Here is a 19,640-nt window from a genome sequence, read left to right as displayed (position 1 = left end):
TAAACACTGAAACTCATTGATGTTTGTACATGGTCTTAGTTTTCAAACTCTATTCGGTCCTTAATGAGTACACAGGACTTTTGTACGAAAACGATTTTTGAAAGAAAATAAGTTAAGGCCTTTCTATAACAACAATATATGTACATACATACATACATACATACATACAAGATACGTACATGTAGGTACATGTAAATACTTGTATTCGCATGCAAGCAAATTCCGCACGTAAAAACGATCAATCAAGTTGGGAACACATCCCAGAAATGCTAATAATGACAAATTGACAACACGACAAGTGTGTGTACGTGGCTGATATGACAAAATACTATATGCTATAAATAATATTTGCATAAATAAAGTGAAAAATGAGAAATGCATAAAATATGCAATTGCACAAGATTTAAAAAACATAAATAGCTGATTAAAACACTTAAGCAGACAGTGTGAAAAACTGAAAAGCGTTACAATTAAATATATTACTTGTAGACAAAATATACAATTTAGAAAGCACGCACAAGATGGGAATAATTAAAAGAAATATGTATAAACAGAAAATAACAGAAAATAGAAATGAAAATTATGTGAAGTGAACTTAAAAATAGAAAATAAAATTTTTAGCCACCAACAAATGCGAAGTGAAGTAAAAGCAGTGCGAGACAAATTCAATGTTCCATATATCCGCCAAATTATGTACATACATATGTATATATGTATGTGTGTACTTATGTACATACATACATATTTATGCATTTTTCTCAATAGCCATTTAACAGCCGTCCGCCCACTAAGCCATCCCTAAACACATACATACATACATATGTACAGACATCTGCTGCTTCATACATATGTTTGCAGTTGTTTATTTGTAGTGTGTGGATGTGTGCGCGAAAGCACAATTTGCAAACTGAAAGTCAGCGCCATTGCCGGCATGAATGCAGACACATGAACGTACATATGTACATATGCACATTAGACCGTACCACCTTACAAGCAAAAAAAAAAATGTTCGACGTACACTGAGCCTAAAAGTACTTGAGGGCAATGCACTTTGACACAAAAAATTAACAAAGGCAACGATATAACATACCTTAAGATGCGACTGTAAATGCCGAAGATACTTATAATGAAAAATGTAAAATGGCGACCCCTATATTCGGCCATTAAAGGCCTCAGTAGCATTTCCAGCCCGCGACAAAACGATAGCACCTCAACATTTTGAACAGTTTTGACTATTTATATTTTGTTTGTTTAATGTTAATTATTTTTGTATAAAAGTACAGCAATTTACCTAACAAATACCAACATAGATCCAAATTTCATACTTTTTACAAAAATTATAAAAATTCAAAAAACTTTTCATCCCAATTCCAAGCATTTAAATTTTAATGTCTAGAATCATTTTTAGTATGCAGTTTTATAGCTTATTAAATTCTAGTACAATAAAGTGCAAGTTTGAAGTTGCTAAAAAATCGCGTTGATTTTTGATAATTTTTGTTTTCTGAGGATATCGCGCATTTTCTTCCGTACAAAGTAATTTTTTATATGGGAAAAAGTGCATAACACCATCAGAAAAAAAAATTAATGCGATTTTTCAGCAACTTCAAACTGCATACCAAAAGTTAATTTAGAAATTCTAATTAAAATACTTGGAATTGGGATGAAAAGTTTGTGCGATTTCTAAAATTTTTGCACAAAGTTTGAAATTTTTATTTATATGGCTTTTGATAGATAAGGAGCTGAACTTTAATAGAAAATTAATGAACCTCAAAAAAAGCAAAATACTCTAGACTCAAAGGTGTACGGCGTACCTTCATTTAGGTACATTAGGGTGTGCACAACTCTCCAAGCACAAAAAGGCTACTGTTTTTCCATCGGAATTGTAAATATGGTTTTATCACCTTACCGAAAACTCCCGCTATATGGTAAGCAGGGGGTGGTTTTACTCCTATTACAAACATCTTCGATAGTATGTTCACTTAGGCTTAATGAGATAAATTTATATAGTTCAAAGTTGGCGGTACCACACACAATTTCCGAAATTCCATAATAATGTTGTTTGTTTTCAAGGGAATGTTGCGAAATAGCGAAGGTTCAGCATTTTTGAAATTCATTTAAGTGAAAATTACTTTAGTTTTCGAATTTTTGGTTTCACCAATCAATTTTAATTCGTTTTTAATTTTGATTTAAGTGACCTATGCTCTTTCAAATTAAATAAAAATTAAATCAGAATAATCACACTCAGAGATGTTACACGTTTAATCAGCTGATCAATATACATACACCACAATTTTGTGTATCTGCTGCTTATTTGTATACCAGCCCTGCTTTTAAAACACAGCGTGCCAAAGCTTTCGAAAGCTTTCAGTACAAATGAAAGCTTTCGCTGGCCAAGTCTGTTTTACAACCACTTTTTATTAACTTAAATAAAGAGCTTATTAAAACTGAAAATAATTTAAATGAGAATTAAAAAAAAAAAATTTAATTAAAGTTAATTTCCACTTAAATGAGTTTGGAGAAACGCAGCCTTAATAATTTTTCGAAATATTTTGGCGGTGGAAAAATCGCAACTTTTTTTTGGCGAGGCATACTAATGAACATACATATATGAATAATAAATACATACATATGTATAAACTTATGTATTTATTTCTATTTATTTTGGTAATATTTTGGTTTTTGCCATTCAGTTTTTCGGGCTTCTTTTTTTTTTGGTGCGTTCAGAAAGCGGTCATGGTGCCACAACATGTTGACCCAATTAAGCCTTTCATCTCGTTAAACTTTGACTATTTCCCCTCTTTTGAAAATATCGGTGAGAATGTGTGCGTGAGCATATTTATAATTGGATTATTGTGTCGCGAAAAATGCTTCACAGAGGTTTTTGAAATTTGGTTTTTGTGGTTTGTGTGGTTTAATTAGGGAATTTTCATATACAAACGGTTGATTTAGAATTATTTTTATCGAAATAAAATATGTAAATGTGTACATAAATTTAAATTTGCTGCTAAATGCTGGCTGGTTCATTCATTCGATGTATCGGGTAATTTGTTGATTGTTGACTGAGGACTTTATGAAACCCCGTCAGAAAAAATCTAAAAGTGTAATAGCCTGCCATGCATTCGGCCAGGTGACAGCCTGAAAAGTCAAATTAACTGCTCACCTAAATGGAAATCCAGATGACTGACACACATACATACATATTCATTCAGCCACAAATAGACCCCTGCCGTTGACAGCTGCTGTAGCCATCCCCTCAACCTTGTGAATATCTTGAAGAGGGTTGCCACCTGTTTATAAAGTCAAATTACTACAATATGGATATCAATCAAAATGGCTTTGAAAAAAACACTTTCTTTATTTCTAAACTACATGTCGGAGGGTTGCCGTTACAAAAATTAAATCCAACTTGAATTAGATGTACAAGTTAATTTAAATATGTATCACAATACGGGTGTACGGGGACAAAGAAGTTTAACAAGGTTTGAAATTATTTTGAACAGTGTTGCCACCTGTTTACATGGTTAAATTCAATATGCCACAGGTTAAATTAATGATGAAAAAAAGAACATCAATCAAAGTGGCTTTGAAAAAAACTTTATTTCTAAACTGCATGTAGGAGGGTTGCCACCTGTTTTAAAAATTAAACGCAACTTTAATTAAAGGGAATTAGATAATTTAAATATGTATCACAATATGGGTGTCAGACGAAAAAGGTTTAAATAGGTTTCGGTTTTAAAATTCTATTAAACGGGTTGCCACTCTTAGTAAAGTCGAATTTAATTAAAGTATGCATAAGTTATATGAAATATTAAAGTATGGGCGTCAAACGAGGGAGTAGTAAGAAATCCTTAGTACGAACACTTAGAATATTAAAGAGGGTTGCCAACTGTTTAAAAATTTAAAGCCAAATCATTTTATAAGTTAAAGGAATTATTAAAAGATGGTAATCAAATGAAAGGGCTTTATTTCTACACTGTATTTAGGAGGGTTGCCACGTATTTAAAAAATCGAATTCATCTTATTTTTAAGCGGTACCATCAGTGGTTAATGTGGTTTTACTTATCTATTGCTAATTTTTAATATTTCGTATTCGTATTGATTTATTAAACAATGAAAACGAATTTTTTCTTGTACAGTTTTTAACTTGTTTTAACTCTTCTCTAGGTTTAAGTTTAGGGTTTGTGGCTGCGACACAGCCCGTAGGTCAAGACGAAGGCGCTGGGCTGAACATTTTTTTCTGTTAAAGTTTAACTGTAATTAATGCAAACACTCTGCGATTAAACCAAATTTTAAAAGTAAATTTGCACATATCTACATATATATTAAAAAATTAACTAATTTTTTTCATGATACTAATGTAGTTCTCATAAATAATCGCCTGTCTAGATTTTTGAAAACTTTTTCGAAATCGCAATTCGAATATCGAATGAATTGGGTAACAGACATAAACTCTTTAATTTAACAACGTGTGAATATTAAAAGATTTAAAGCACCTACATATGTACATAAGTGGCAAACGTAGGCAAAATTTATACATCCAACAATACATACATAACATACATATGTATGTATGTACATTCATACAAACTAATTACTAAAATACATGATTTTTTGTTTTTAAACATTTCTTTTACGATTTCATTCTTCAATGTACGATCGCCAGCAAGCCAATGGCAACATGAACGTCACCGCCAACTTCCAACATCCACCTTCACCGCTATCGAAACATTAAGATACATATGTATGTACATACATACGTAGTTAGGTTGGCCGATTGCCTGAGTGAATCTAAATTTGTAGAATGCGTGGGCGTTGGAGTGGATTGATCGTGAGCATGATTATGATGTGGCCGTCATATAGCCGAAGATGATGATAATATTCATGGCAACAGATTTTCGTGGATTTTTTATTGTTTTTTGCTTTATTTAAATAAAAAATATATAGTACATGTATATGGGTTTACATTTGTCTGTGCGTAAGTGTGATGAATTTTTTGCACGTGCGTAATTATATTAGATATATGTATATTAGGACGGATCAATTTTCTTTACTATGCACGTATGGCATAGTAGGATACTACGTGTAACTCTAAGCAAATTTGCCGAAGAAACTATGGGTCTAAAATCAATTTGGAGTTTCGAAGAAAGTGTAAAAATTTTCACTGTTGCGCCCTCTGGTGGAAATTTTACGAAAAAAATAAGTGCAAAAATTGATTATTCATACCAAAAAACCACTTATAGCATGTTTTTATACAAAATTGAAGCACTTATTTATGACACTACAGCAAAATGCTAGGACACCTATTTTCGCTATTTGGCAAACTCCAAATTGATTTTAGACCCATGGTTTCTTTGGAAAATTGGCTTAGAATTACACGTTGAATCATTCTGTGTTGTGGTTTTTATATTTTTATTTGTTTACACCGAACGACGTCGGCTGCTCTGCTAGTTAATAAGAAAATTTAGAACTTAAATACCCTTTGAGCAACCCTGCATATAGCACATAGCATCCCAGGCGTTTGCTGTTGCGCATACTTCAAAGTGGTGTCAGAATTTGAGTTTTTTTGTTAAGTAAAAAAATTTGTAAAGTTTTGCAAAACTGAGTTTATTTACTATTCCCCATTTCGGATAATATACGCTTATTTGTTTTCTTATTTTTACATTTTAACTATATCTTGCTATCGAGTTGTAAAAACTAACCATATTTCCGAAGAAAAAATCTTTGAGTGCATTAAAAACTTACCACTAACATTTTTGTATATATTTCTGGTTTGAAAATTTGCAGTCCAAACTCATCGTCGAAGACAAAACAATGTGCCGGCTGCCGAGTGAAGTACGTTGAGGAAAACTGAGGAAAAGCCAACGAAAAATTTGGACTTATTTGCGAACACATTGAACAGCAGCTTAGTTTTATTTAAGTGTTGTGAGTAGATAATCTGAAAATCAACAGCATTTTTAAGCAACTAATTACCATTTGTTTTTACTCCATTAAACAGATTTAAGTCAATAAATTAAAGTTTGAAAGTCCCAGTAGGCATTAGTACTGCTCGCCCATCCAGTTCAGCACCAATCCAACCACAACATACTAGTACACCACACCACCCGCCCAAAAGATACTCACCACTCATACATACAATTTAACTGCAATTATCGCCACGCTACACTACCACTACTACCACCTACCTAAATACAACAAAATATTACAACAAACATAGAGTAACAAAAGATGGGCAAAGATTATTATAAAACACTGGGTCTGCCGAAGACTGCCACCGATGAGGAGATCAAAAAAGCCTACAGAAAATTAGCATTACGCTATCATCCGGATAAAAATAAAGCCGCAAATGCGGAGGAGAAATTCAAAGAGGTCGCCGAAGCGTACGAAGTGCTCTCCGATAAGAGTAAACGTGAAGTTTACGACAAATATGGCGAAGAGGGCCTCAAGAGTGGAGGTAGAGTGATCAATTTATATACTTAAATACTTTTAAAACTCAATACTAGATATTTAAGATTTAAGACTATGGCTTTGTCATCAAATATTAAAGGTTTTTGTGTAAAATTTCCCCCCTGGTATAGGTAAACGCAATGGCACTAGCGGCGGTAATTCGTTCACATATCAGTTCCATGGCGATCCGCGGGCGACCTTTGCACAATTCTTCGGCTCCAGTAATCCGTTCGCGTCCTTCTTCGATATGGGCGATAATCTATTCGATAAGAATGTGTTCGATTTGGATACCGAACATGATTTCTTTTCGTCCCCATTTGGCGGTTTGGGTTCACGGCATGGACTCGGTGGCTTCAGGTAAGTTGGAGTGTGTACATATCTGAAAACTCACACAATTTGAGGTTGACTTTGACTTAAATAATAGAAGGATGAAAAGGAATTAGAATTTGCTGGCGATTTAAAAAAAAAACTAGGTTACATGCATAAGCCTATTTTTACAACTGCCTGCCTTAGGGTAAGAACATAGTGGAGCGGCGAGCAAAGAGCATCGAGCAAAGCGTCGATTTCAAACGCGTACGTTTCAATCGGAAAGCGCATAGTGAAGAGCAGAGCGTACATACACGTTTGTAATTGAAGCTTTGCTCGATGTTAGCTCTTCGCTTTGCTCGCCGCTCCACTATGTTTTGAACGTTATACGCCGATGCTGCCGAGATAAGTCGATCTTCCACTCAGCAGTCGATATATAATACCGACGACTAAACTTTGCATAAATCAGTGATTGGACTAAGTTTGATCGACAATCTCATCTAAAGGTAGGCCCAGGTAATGAACAGTTTTGCCAAGGTCGGACAACAGAGATAGGATTTTTGGATGAGTTGGTTTGAGTGAGAATGTAAAGAAGTAGTTAGTACCGCGCAGGGCATCTTCACGTATTGGAGCTAAACATGCAAGGCAACTCGAGCTATCTGATTATGGCATTCACGAGGCGATAGTTGGTGAAGGTGTTAACTGACCCTAAGTTCCATAAAATGGCTTCTCACGTGTCGCAAAGGACGTTCGGCTTCAAGCAAGTGCTTGCAGGCTATCCCCTACGCTAGCAATCTAATAGGAACTTCTTGCTCAGCATAAAACTATGCAACGCAATTGGTAGTGTTTGGGATTCGCTGGGTAAGTCTAACTAAGGCGAAGCACGCTTAAGAGCACTCTACTAGTCACCGCCTAACACTAAGCACAGCACAGCGCAGTGGCGGTGAAAATCTAAGGTTTTCTTAAGCTTCTAACATACCTTAAGTGATCAGTCAATCGGCTCATATCTGGCTTCCGTTTTAATTTCCTCTACACAGTTTCTGATCAGCTGCTACTGTCCAATTTGGCTGATATGAGGCTGGCTAGCAAAATGTTGAGGTTCCTATGATTAGGTTAGTCTCAGATGGAACTTAATTAGACTGAGCACTTTGCAATACCTCATCTTGTCTGCACGTTTCCACGTTCTGCTAAAAATAAATTGGTATTTAGTTAAAAGGTTTTTAATATCTTTTTACCGAAGATCATCTAGATCAATGATAGGTGTCTTGATAGGGAATCGCATCCGAGTCATGCGGCAAAGGAAAGCTTTCCCAGATACTTTATTCTGGCTCTATAGAGGACAGTACGGACGCAGATAATAGGCTCAACTCTTTTTACCGCTTCCAGCGAGTCACGGCGACGACAGGCACCGTTGTGGTGCAGTCACATTTTAGTCGCGTGAGTGCTGGAGGTCCAGTGTCCTGTGAAAACCGTAGTAGAACTAAATAAGTCCTTTCTGTTTAGTTTAATTTCAATTGATCAACAAATCAACGCAAGGCTGCTGACAGAAGCCGTAACGTTCTCTTAATATTGTCTTACTATGATTGTTATTGGGCCAAAGGCCCAAGCTGCTGCCTGTCTGCGAAGTTTGTTCTCGGTCGATCTGTAGTCAATACTATGTATTTCTCCTTGTATGTTCGTTTCGAAAGCTCGCTTGATATTTCCATTAGAAGGGCACTTGGAAAAGATTAGCGCTCTCATATAGCAAACCATTTTTGACCCATCCGTAAAAATGGAATTTTCGAAGTATTCGGCAATTTCATATATTTATAGTTCATTATAAAACTTTTTCAGAGTCTTTTTGCCAACAGGCCCATCGACTTTACTCAACATTCAGCGGCATCCCGTGCACTCGATGTTAACCCTTTAAGGACCATAAACCTATTTAAAAATAGTTATGATTTGAATTGTAAATTGCGATGTTAAAAAAAAGATAATGCTAATGCAAAGTTGTCATTCATATTTTTTCTTAAAAAAAATTTTATATTTTTTGTCCCAATAATATCTAGATAAAAATTATACAATTTTAGAATCTTTCCCTCAAAAAAAAAAAAATCCCAAAAAATATTTTTGTTTTTAATTTTGGTAAAAAATATATGTTTTGCTAAAATATTATGTTCTTCCAAAATCCAAAAAAAATTATTGTTTGTCAATAAATATTTTTTTTTTCTCAAAAAAAATATATATATTTTTTATCGTCTCATCAAAAACAAATAGTACTGTTAAAATTAAATTCAATGAAAATTATTATTTTAGGGAAGAAAATAATTTTCCGTAAACAATTATTACTCCCAAACAGTATTCGTTACGCAAAAATGTTTTTTTTTGAATTCATCATTTTGGTTAACTACATACATACATATGTATTTATATTTTCAATCGAAGTAAAATTTAAATTCGTATTTTGCTAAAAACAGATTTATCTTTTCCAAAATAATTATTATCTCTCCAAAAAAAAAAATCCCAAAATAATTTTTTCGAATGAAATATACTCGTTTCATACTGTGTTTGGTTAACTCATGTCCAGGTTTGAACAAAGGTACATCCTTTCTTTTGTCCCCAAAAAGCTTCCAGTTTAATTAATTTGCCAAAGTCAACCTTATAATTGAATCCTAGTCTACTTGCAATGAATGCTTAAAAAATAAAGCTCAGACCTTCGTTCAGGTCGCATTCGTTCAATGTGCATACGCCCTTCAAAAAGGAGAAACAACAAGATCCGCCCGTTGAACATGATCTCTACGTAACATTGGAGGAAATCTATCATGGTTGTGTGAAAAAGATGAAAATATCAAGGCGAGTCGTACAGTCGGATGGATCGTCAAAGAAAGAAGATAAATATGTTAGCATATCGATTAAGCCCGGCTGGAAATCCGGTACGAAGGTGACATTTCAAAAAGAAGGCGATCAAGCACCCGGCAAGATACCAGCGGATATTGTTTTCATCATAAGGGATAAGCCACATGCGATGTTCAAGCGAGAAGGCAGCGATTTGCGGTACACGGCGCGCTTAACGCTCAAGCAGGTGAGTGAAAGAAACGATATTAAAAAAATATATATACTATGTATGTATATATGAGGTTTATATATTGAAACAAGTCGAGGTGCAACAAGCGAATTTTCACGATCTATTTACAACTTAGTTAATTTTTTGTTATTTTCTTAAAAAAAAAAATTCGCTGCACTTATCAAATTCCAGTTTGTAGCCAGATTTTTTCACGCACTCCCGCCATGTGCCTTTAACAAATCAAACAAATCAGGATTGTATCACGTTTCCAAAGAATATACCAAAAATAGGCGACATTTTTTACTCAATTTAATATCAAAAAAAAAAGAGAAAAAAATTAATTAACAAATTAAATTGGCAAACCGCTTCGTGGCATTTTCTCACAGCATGAAATAACGCACTTTAAATTGTGAGTAAGTTGAATGAATGCAACTTACGTAGATACACCTAAATGAAATGATTGTGATTGTAATGCAATAATGCAGTAAAAAATTTAGAGTTATATTTATAAAAAAAATTGAAGAAAAAAATCTCTACACAAATATGGCAATTTACCATTTTTGTCTAACTAATCGCTGGCAATTGACAGTTTTTGTGTGCAATATAATTTTTTCTGGTTATACTATGTAGTACATAGTCACACTTGACTTTTTTGTATTATTACATACATACATATGTACATATGCATAAAAAAAAAACAACAAAAACCACCATGCAAGCAAAACCACAAAACAAAGAAAAAATAAAAATAAACTAAAAAATAATTCGGTTAGTTTTTCACAGCAGTTGGTCTGAAATTAAGGAATAACGTGACACTCTGGTTAACTATCGGAACCGCGGGGGATATTATTATTTTATATATTAATTACACATACATACTTACATACATACATTTAATGCACAAAAATACAAGCAAAGGCCTAAAAATGCATAAGAGAAAACTAGAATATATAGTGCATTGCAAGCTGAGCGTCTAGCTAACCTAAAATACTCGAAATTTTCGATTTCATTCCTAATTAGTGAAGTTTGTTTGTTTGTTTGTAAATATATTTTGTAAATTTTTTTCCGGATTTGTCATTGGGACCTTAGATACGAAAAAAATATAAAAAGGACATCGATAGGTTTCGTGAATCCTGGGATATATCCTGTTGCCATATGGCAACGCCAGGGCAGGTTTTTTGCATTAAATATATTGAAAATTCATCGGTTTTTTCGGCAGAATAAAGATTTGAAAAGCTATTTTAATGATGACAAATTAAAGTTTTCTTCCTCTTTCATTTGGGGCAGGTCAGATGCTAGCTTTAGCATAGGTCGCCACGTTAAGCTGTTTATAAGACCCACGCTAGTTATTATTAGGGCTGGTGCGCAGCCGCAGCTACCGACAAATCTGATGGGGTTGCCGTTGTTCGTGGCGCAGAATGTAGTTTATCTTCTCAGCCAATAGCTCTTCGGTTTTCCCTGCGATCATTTGTCAGGCTTGAGTGGAAAAGATCGTGGTGCGCGTTAGATACACATACCACATTAACCTTCTGGCATGGTTAAGCCCTGACATTCTAGTGTGGTGGCCCTGGGTCAAGAACTTCTTCGATGACACGATACTCTTCAGTGTTATATATAGATGAACGCTAGACCTTCATAATTGTCTCGCTCGCGATCTTTACGGAGCACATTTTAGGCAATGGAACTCAACAGAGTAGCAACTTCGTTTCTTGGATCGCATCTTCAGTATGCCATGCCAACTGATAAAGACGGTTGTCCCTACGATCCTACTCTAGAGTCCACCACAGTTCAGTTGTTCAGACCGCATAGGCGGATGGTGTTGCAAGGTTTGAGCACCATGGCGTCACAAAGCTTATGACCCACTCCCTGATCAGGTTCTTAGATGACTCCAGGTGTTGCACCTAACCAAAGTCGAGTTCGAATGATGTCGTCTCTGGAAAACGCAGCAGAAATAGGGTTCTAGTCCGGGGTGGAACTCAATGCCTGCCTGGAGATGAAGACTGCGGAGACATCCCAGCTGACATTTGGACTAAGGATCTGTGAATTGTCTGCTTGAACGTGCAACAAAAAAAGGCCAGGGTCCGTACACCAACAAGGTCTTGACCACAGTACCTTACAAAGACAATGTACAAAATTGGCAAAATTGCATGAATTAAATTACCAATTGTTACCTGATTCGGAATATTCCGCAGCTTTACCCTACTACGACAGTATGCTGTTTGCAAACCTGGAGAAGTCACCAGGAAATAGGAGATCAAAGAGAATCGAAAAAAGGCTGGATTAAATCTTCAAATAAAATTTTTTCCGGTCGGTTAACTTTTCCAAAAAAGAGCCTATTGATTTTCACAACAAAATAAAAGACAAAGCTGGGCTAATGGTGGATTATTATTCCTTCACAGATTACTATCCCCTGCCATTTCAGTTATTGCCAGTGGCAAAAGTATGTTTAAACACGAAGGACGATAAATATGTATGTATTTAGCATCTGCCTGTTGGAATTTTGGTCAGTAGGATTTCCGGACGAAAAAGAATCACTCCGTTTCTACACCGATGATTCTGAACCAGAGGGAAAGATATGAGGGGGGTATGCTCAACCCGACTGGGGCTAACGCTGCCCATTGTAGGATCCAGCAGGGGGATTTTTGGGGTTAAACTACGTGTCAGTCAGTGGCGGACCCACGGGGGGTGTTTAAATATGGTACATATGTATGTATAATATGGCGTCTATGTATTAAAACACCCCCCGTGGGTCCGCCACTGACTGATACGTAGTTTAACCCCCAAACCCCCCCGCTGGATCCGCCACTGACGCTGTCACACAGAAGGCAATCGGGCTGCATTTAAAGCACTTGACTCGATCACATGTAGTTCAAGAACTGTAGCCGGCTGCCGCAGATATCTGCACGAGATGACTGAGCAGTAAGCTGTTCACCTGGTATGGGTCCAAAAGTTTAAAATTAAAACCGAAATTTTTAACCGTGTATGTATGTATACTAAAGAGTATCTGGACCATTTCTAAAGTCGAGGTATTTCATAATAAACTCACTTGTTCCAAACTAAATATCATAAACAAATCTTTCTTGTTAAGTACTCGTATTGGCTTAATTATTAATTTATGTAGTTTAGCTCCACTTAAACATGGATTTGTGCAAAGCCTCTCTGTGTGTTGGTACATATACATATGTATATGTATTTGATTTTCTGCCCGATCGTTGTACTACCACCATTGACCATTAGAGTCACGTTTAGTTTGTTGTCATGTCAAAATTGTTAATTCGATTAACTAAAGTTGACAAGTGCATTAAATTACACTAACAGCAAAGAAAAATAACACAATAACTACAACAATAAAAAGCAGCAAAAAAATCAACAACAAACGTATTAGTTTTGGTTTGGCATTTTGTGGTTGTTTGAGTGGTCGAGTGACGGCCGAAAATGTTTGTTAACTAAATGGACAGACAGACGACTGCAATTGCACACATATTTACAATAAAAAAATATGTATGTATGTAGTATGCACGAGTACAAGCTGAAGAGTTAAGTTGTTGTTTATTGCCGCGACAAGCCGATAGGACATCGCACAGTGGTTCAAAACTGGAATTTAATGTTAATAATTCACTGTAGCCTTCATTTTCTAACCAATTTGATAAATTTATTTTTTTAATGAAAGCTTATAAAATTAGCCATTAGAGACCAATTGAGCCCGATTTTGGAATTTTCATTTACTTATATTTGATTTTTTAGTGCAAAATGCAGAAAAAGTAGTAAATTTGAAGAAAATCGATTCTTTTGTGCCAGTTAATAAATGTTTCATAATAAAAACTAGTTGAAAACAATTGCAGACTTCCACCAAAACGAAAAAAGATTTCAAAAAAGTTTGAAATGTTATAAAAAAAGTTTTCAGCAAAATAAAGTTTTTAGTGCTTAGAAAAATTTTGTGTATGCAGCTTTACAGATCATAAAATTTTACTGCAAGTTTCAAGTGGCTAAAATTTAACTATCTATACTAAAAAAAAAAATTAATTTTGGTGATTTTTTTTTTAACATTTGAAATTTTTCTTGTGAATTTTTATTTTTTTTTAGATTTTTAGGGTCCCTACCATTGTTATCAATTAGTTTTAATTATGTAGCATTTATTAACTGCAACAAGAGAATCGATTTTCTTCAAAATTGCTACTTTTTCCGCACTTTCCACTAAAAATTCAAATACAGGTAAATGAGAATTCAAAACTCCGACTCAACTGTTCCCTTGCTAATTTTATAAGCTTGCATTAAAAAAAGAATCAAATTGGTTGAAAAATTAAGGCTCCATTGAATTATGAACCTTAAATTCCAGTTTTGAACCACTGTGCATCGGCACGCAGGCAGCGAATAAAGCAAAGTGGTGGTAGGGGCAAATGAACGATTGGCTAGTTGAAGTGGGCTGTTAACAGGCCGGCTGTTTGTTGCAGTGTTAACTAGAATTTTAAACAATGCGAACATACGAGTATGTACTAACTACAAGCTTCGCTGGTGAGTGATGCGACAGCGCTACAGTATGTATGTACTTAAAAAATTACACACTCCGTAAACAATTGCAACAACAATAACAACAACTAAAAATGACGACTAGTGATTGTTGCGGCATTGTAAAAATTTTTAGGATTTTATTGCTTGTTAGATTTGGCCAATTTTAGGCAGAGATTGGTTGTTGCGGTTGTTCTTTTTTGGTTGCAGGTTGTTTTTTTTATTTTGTTTTGTTATTATTTAATAAAGTGTGGAAAAAGTTATGAATTTAGCCAAAAGCGTTAAAATGTTAGTGTTACAGCGCTTGAGAAATATTTATGAGCGTGTGCTTGTGTGTATGTACATACACATACAAAGTTATGCATTAACAATAAAAAAAATATGTATATTTTTATGCTGTCATTCAAAGTATTTTGAATAATTTAGATGTTTTTGGCGAAAATGTTGTGGTTCTCATGTTTTAATAAAATTTAATTTGTTTTACTTCTTTTTACTAATTTTAATGCGAATTATTTTTTTTTTTAAGCTTTAGTTGTTATTTTTATAACTCATTTGAATTGTGTATTTAATTTAAATTTTACACTTAAGTTTTAATTACATTCAAAAACTTTTATTGAAAAAGCTTTTATGAAAAATGTTTAGGAAAAAAAACAAAAAAACAAAAAAAACAAAATAAATTCAGTTTTAATTTTAATTTTAGTTATGTTTTTTAAATTCAATTTTTTTAATTTAAATGATTTTTTTAAATTTAGATTTGTAATTTTACTTTGTTTTTAAAAAACATAAATTTCTTTAATTTGAATTTTTAATATTCATCATATTTTCTTGATGGTAATTTTTAAACCGCTGTGGCTGGGTGGTTCGAACTTCGAAGTGAGTAAGTACTACCATTACTACTATTATGGTCAAGTTTTTCATAAAATCCATTTGCCGTTTGGAGGCGGCGTAAAACTGTAGGCCCTCTTAATTTGTGTAACAATATCGAGACGCACACCACAAATTGGAGGAGAATCTGCCAAATACTTAGCAAAGTTGTAAGCGCAAAAATTTTACTATAATTATTATTTTTAAGTTCAATTTTTTAACTTTACATATTTCTAAATTAAAATTTAATTTTTAATTTACTTTTAAGGTTCAATATATTCAGGGAGTTCACAAGGTGTTGCATACTGTCGTGTGTCGTAAACTTTAAAAGCTTAAATTAATGTTTCGAAGACTTGAACATCCAACCAAGTATTTTTTGAAACTGTGAAAATTTTATGGCATTTTTAGCCGTTTATAGTTTACGACATACAACTAAGTATATAACAGTATACACCACCTTGTCAACTCTCTAATTATTTTATTTGAATTTTTAATTTTAACTTTAAATTAAATTTAATTTTTAATTTTTGTTTTGTAATTAAAATCATATAAATCATTTTCTTAATTTTAATATAAAATTTAAAATTACATTTTTAATTTTAATTTTAATTTCAATTTCCATAAAATTTTTTGATTTTAACTTTCACTTTAATTTTTTAATTAAATATTAAATTCTAAACTTAATTTTAATTAAACTTTTCATTTTTATCTATTTTCAAAATTTTAAGTAGATTTTTTTGGTTTTATTTTTAAATTAAAATTAAATTTTTAATATTTGATCATTAATTTTAATTTTAGCTGTAGGTAAAATTGAATTTTAAATTTAAGCTATATTTTTTGATTTTAGTTCTTATTTTTAGTTCTAACTTAATTGCCTCACTTAAATTTTATTTTATTTTTATGATACTTAACTCTACATTCATGTAATTGACATTGTAAAATATTTGGTTTCCATGTACGCATGATATTCTGGGGTTTGGTTTAACATAGAACATCCAAAGATTAATGAAGTCAACCCAATAACTCTAAATTGGTAAATTTGCACATTCATGCTTCTGGATTAAGGGGGACGATATGTATGTAGATATTTAATATAAACAAAATATATTTTTATTTAAATAATTTGGATGTTTGGCGAAAATTTTGTGGTTTTCAGTTTTTAAATTTAATTTAAATATATTAACTAATTTTATTGCGAATACATTTTACTTTAAATTTAAACTTTAATTGTAACTTAAACTAAAAATAAAAATTCAAATTAAAAAAAAAAAAATTTTTAAATTTTAATTTAATTTTGAATTTAAATTTTTAGTTTTATTTTATTTTTATTAATTTTTTAAATTTATTTTAATCAAATTTAAATGTTTCATTTATTTGTTTTAATTTTAATTTTAATTATAACTTTAATTTAGTTTTTTAGTTTTAGTTTTAGATTTAATTTAGTTTTAAGTATTTTTTTAGTTTTAAGTAACATTTTGTATTTAAAATTTTTGGTAATTTGTTATTTTTTCGAGCTCAAGGTCCAATATATTACTCAAAATTAACGGGCAATAAAAACAACATAAAAGATGTTTAAAATTTTTATATTTGATTTTAGCTTTAAGTTAATTTTAATTTAAAAAGGGAGGAGGTTATCAATTCGTCGAAATTTTTTTTATTTTATTTATTTTTATTTACTTTTTTTTTATGTATGTTACCGCATAACTTTGGACCGCGTCAACCGATTCTTTTTTCATAGGAAAGGTAGTGTTTCAGAGGTGGTCCCATACTAACTTGGTTTAGATCCGATCATTGGATCATGAAAAAATTAACGGGACTCCTAAATTTTTATATGAGATTTGAAGTCGGTTTTGTATTTTGCTTAAAAATTTCTTGTGTAATTAAAATTTGTAATTTTAAGTAATATTTGAAATAGAAAATTTGTAAAAATTCCGATAAATTTTTTTACTCTATTTTTTCTTTTTTATTCCGTTTTAATGTAATGTGTTACGCAATTATCCATATCGCAATTTTTCTAATCTTTAAATTTCAAATTTTGGCATTTGACAAGATTTTTGAATTTATTAAAATTGAATTACGAGTACTAGTTTCAATGGTCACCACCAAAATTGACACCGTAACAACAACCAAATACCAAAAACCAGCCTACTAACCCCATATGTATGTTGTTGCTACCTTCGCTCCTCCCGCTACCTCTACTACCACACTCCATTGCTGCTGTTGGTTGGTGTTAAACGCTTACACACCGTATTGGGGCCAATTCATTTAAAATTACAATCGCAGTAATAATCTATAGGCACAGTGTGTAAAATAAAATGGTATGTCACCAAATATGTTTGCGCACAAAATGTGCGTTTGTGTATGCTTTGCTGTTTTTTTTTTGGACACCGCATAATTTATACGTATTTTAATTGCGTTTTACACGAAACAAAAAATTCAAAAATTTTTACAGAATTTGTAAGCTGTCACAAAAATGTCAAATTGTCATCATATTTTTTTAAACAAAAATCATAAATGTAGAATAAAAATAAGGAAAAGGCAAAACAAACTGCCTGCCAATAATGTTGACATTTTGTCATAAATCCATTAGAATTTATGGTTGCAATGCTCGCTCGTCTTTTGTTTTTGTCAACTTTAGTGTTTTTGTTGTTGCTGTTTTAGAATGAACTGTGTTAAGTAGCTTGGGAACCAACTGTGTTTTCGTTGCGACTCGTTTTGTCCAAAAAAGGTCGCGCTCTCACTTGGTACGAGTACACTTCGCGCCTGAGCGCCTGCGTGGCTCTGCGCGGCTGAGTTTTAGGTTGGCATCATCGTTTGGATATCAGATTTTTATTTGGGTTAGATATCGTTTTGTGAATGAGTTTGTTGTTGTTATTTTGTGTTGGTTTTATTCAACATCGTTACGCATTCAATTACGCAATGATGTAAAACGAGTAGAAACAAAAAATAAACAAAATACAAAAAACAAAAAAAAAAAGCATAGTAATAATCGTAATAATAATCATAAAATCACATAAAAATAACCACAAAAAATTCATTAATAATGGCTCTCAATCGCGTATTAAATTCGTTTATGTATGTACACTAGACCGGGTCGGATTTCATAGGAAAATAAAAGTTTAGTTTCGAAGCTAATTTTTAGAGGATGGTAACAAAAATTTAGTTTATTGTGGCATTAAGGGAGTTATTGGGTGGAGCCATTGCATATTTTTTTATCTATTTCAAAGTCATAATTCATACAAAGATCGAAAATCAATTACACTGGTCTACAAATTTCAACTTTTTTTCTGCGAATAAGACGGGACCTGGTGTTTCTGAACGGATTTTTCGTGCTGAACACGAATCCGGGGTCAAAAATGTCCCATCACGTCACGTTTTCGAGAAAAAAGGGGTTGAAACCCCTAAAAACAGCGTTTTTGGCCATTTTCGAAAAATTATAGAGCTGAACCCTGACGTGGTACAAATTTTGCATATATCAGAAATTAAAGGCTAAACCGTGCCCTTTCGAATGAGCCCTATGCCGAATTGATCGCGTGCACCCTTAAAGCAGGGGGTGTATTTGTGTTTAGGGGTGCAGGAAAAATTGATCACAGAAAGAATTTAATCTTAAACGATCATAGAAAATTAATAATGCCAAGGTTTTAACTATATTAAAAGTCGCTGATTACGAATCTGCAGTTAGATTTTAAAAATTTAAGATGACGGGTCGAATATGGTGGATATAAAAATTGGACTCCTAGACACAAATACACCCCCTGATCTAAGGGTGCATGCGATTAATTCGGCATAGGGCTCATTCGAAAGGGCACGATTTAGCCTTTAATTTCTGACATATACAAAGTTTGTAGCACGTCAGGGTTCAGCTCTACAATTTTTCAAAAATGGCCAAAAACGCTGTTTTTAGGGGTTTCAACCCCTTTTTTCTCGAAAACGTGACGTGATGGGAAGTTTTGGACCCCAGATTCGTGTTCAGCACGAAAAATCCGTTCGGAAACACCAGGTCCCGTCTTATTCGCAAAACCCTTGTAGACCAGTGTTATTAATACCGCCCTGTTCGCCGATCGACCTTTTGCCATCTTTCGGCGAGCTTCATAATTCCTCGTTCGATTTATCTCACATCTGAGTGGTACACTTCTCCAAGTAAAGTGTTTTGAAGGCAGCGAAACAAGTGGAAGTCTGACGGCGCCAGGTTAGACGAGTTTTCTAGCTGTGGAAACACATTGTCGTAATGGAACACATGGTGCTGAGCATGACACCTGGCTGAGAGATTATTTGTAACTGTTCAATTACACTCATTTTATTTGATTGTTCGTTTCCTTGGTTAGGAGCTCAAATGGAATAGTTAGAGCGGCTGCCACCGCGCGTAGCGCAGATCGCACGTAGGCTGGAGAAGTCCGTTGTGATACCACTGGCCGAAGCCATTTATTTCTTTCCCTTAGAAACTGAACCACCAAGTCCGTTTTATATAGCATAAAAA

At 33.4% G+C, this 19,640-nt stretch overlaps 1 protein-coding gene across 6 annotated transcripts in view; it reads left to right on the top strand.

Moving 5' to 3' along the window:
• LOC118740771 (dnaJ protein homolog 1) overlaps nucleotides 1–19,640 on the top strand; it is a 71,123-nt gene that overhangs the window by 38,326 nt on the left and 13,157 nt on the right. For 5 of the 6 annotated variants that reach the window (XM_036472439.1, XM_036472441.1, XM_036472442.1 and 2 more), the window contains 4 exons: nucleotides 5,785–5,922; nucleotides 5,996–6,451; nucleotides 6,576–6,801; nucleotides 9,442–9,811. In XM_036472439.1, coding sequence (XP_036328332.1) covers nucleotides 6,226–6,451; nucleotides 6,576–6,801; nucleotides 9,442–9,811 — 822 coding nt within the window. In that variant the 5' untranslated portion in view covers nucleotides 5,785–5,922; nucleotides 5,996–6,225. The remainder of the gene's footprint in view (nucleotides 1–5,784; nucleotides 5,923–5,995; nucleotides 6,452–6,575; nucleotides 6,802–9,441; nucleotides 9,812–19,640) is intronic. The other variant, XM_036472443.1, reaches the window with a different exon arrangement.

This window comes from Rhagoletis pomonella, unplaced genomic scaffold (assembly GCF_013731165.1).
Source record: "Rhagoletis pomonella isolate Grant_MI unplaced genomic scaffold, Rhpom_1.0 Rhpom_scaffold_00006, whole genome shotgun sequence".
NCBI lineage: Eukaryota > Metazoa > Arthropoda > Insecta > Diptera > Tephritidae > Rhagoletis > Rhagoletis pomonella.
This window is presented reverse-complemented; position numbering and strand designations above follow the sequence as displayed.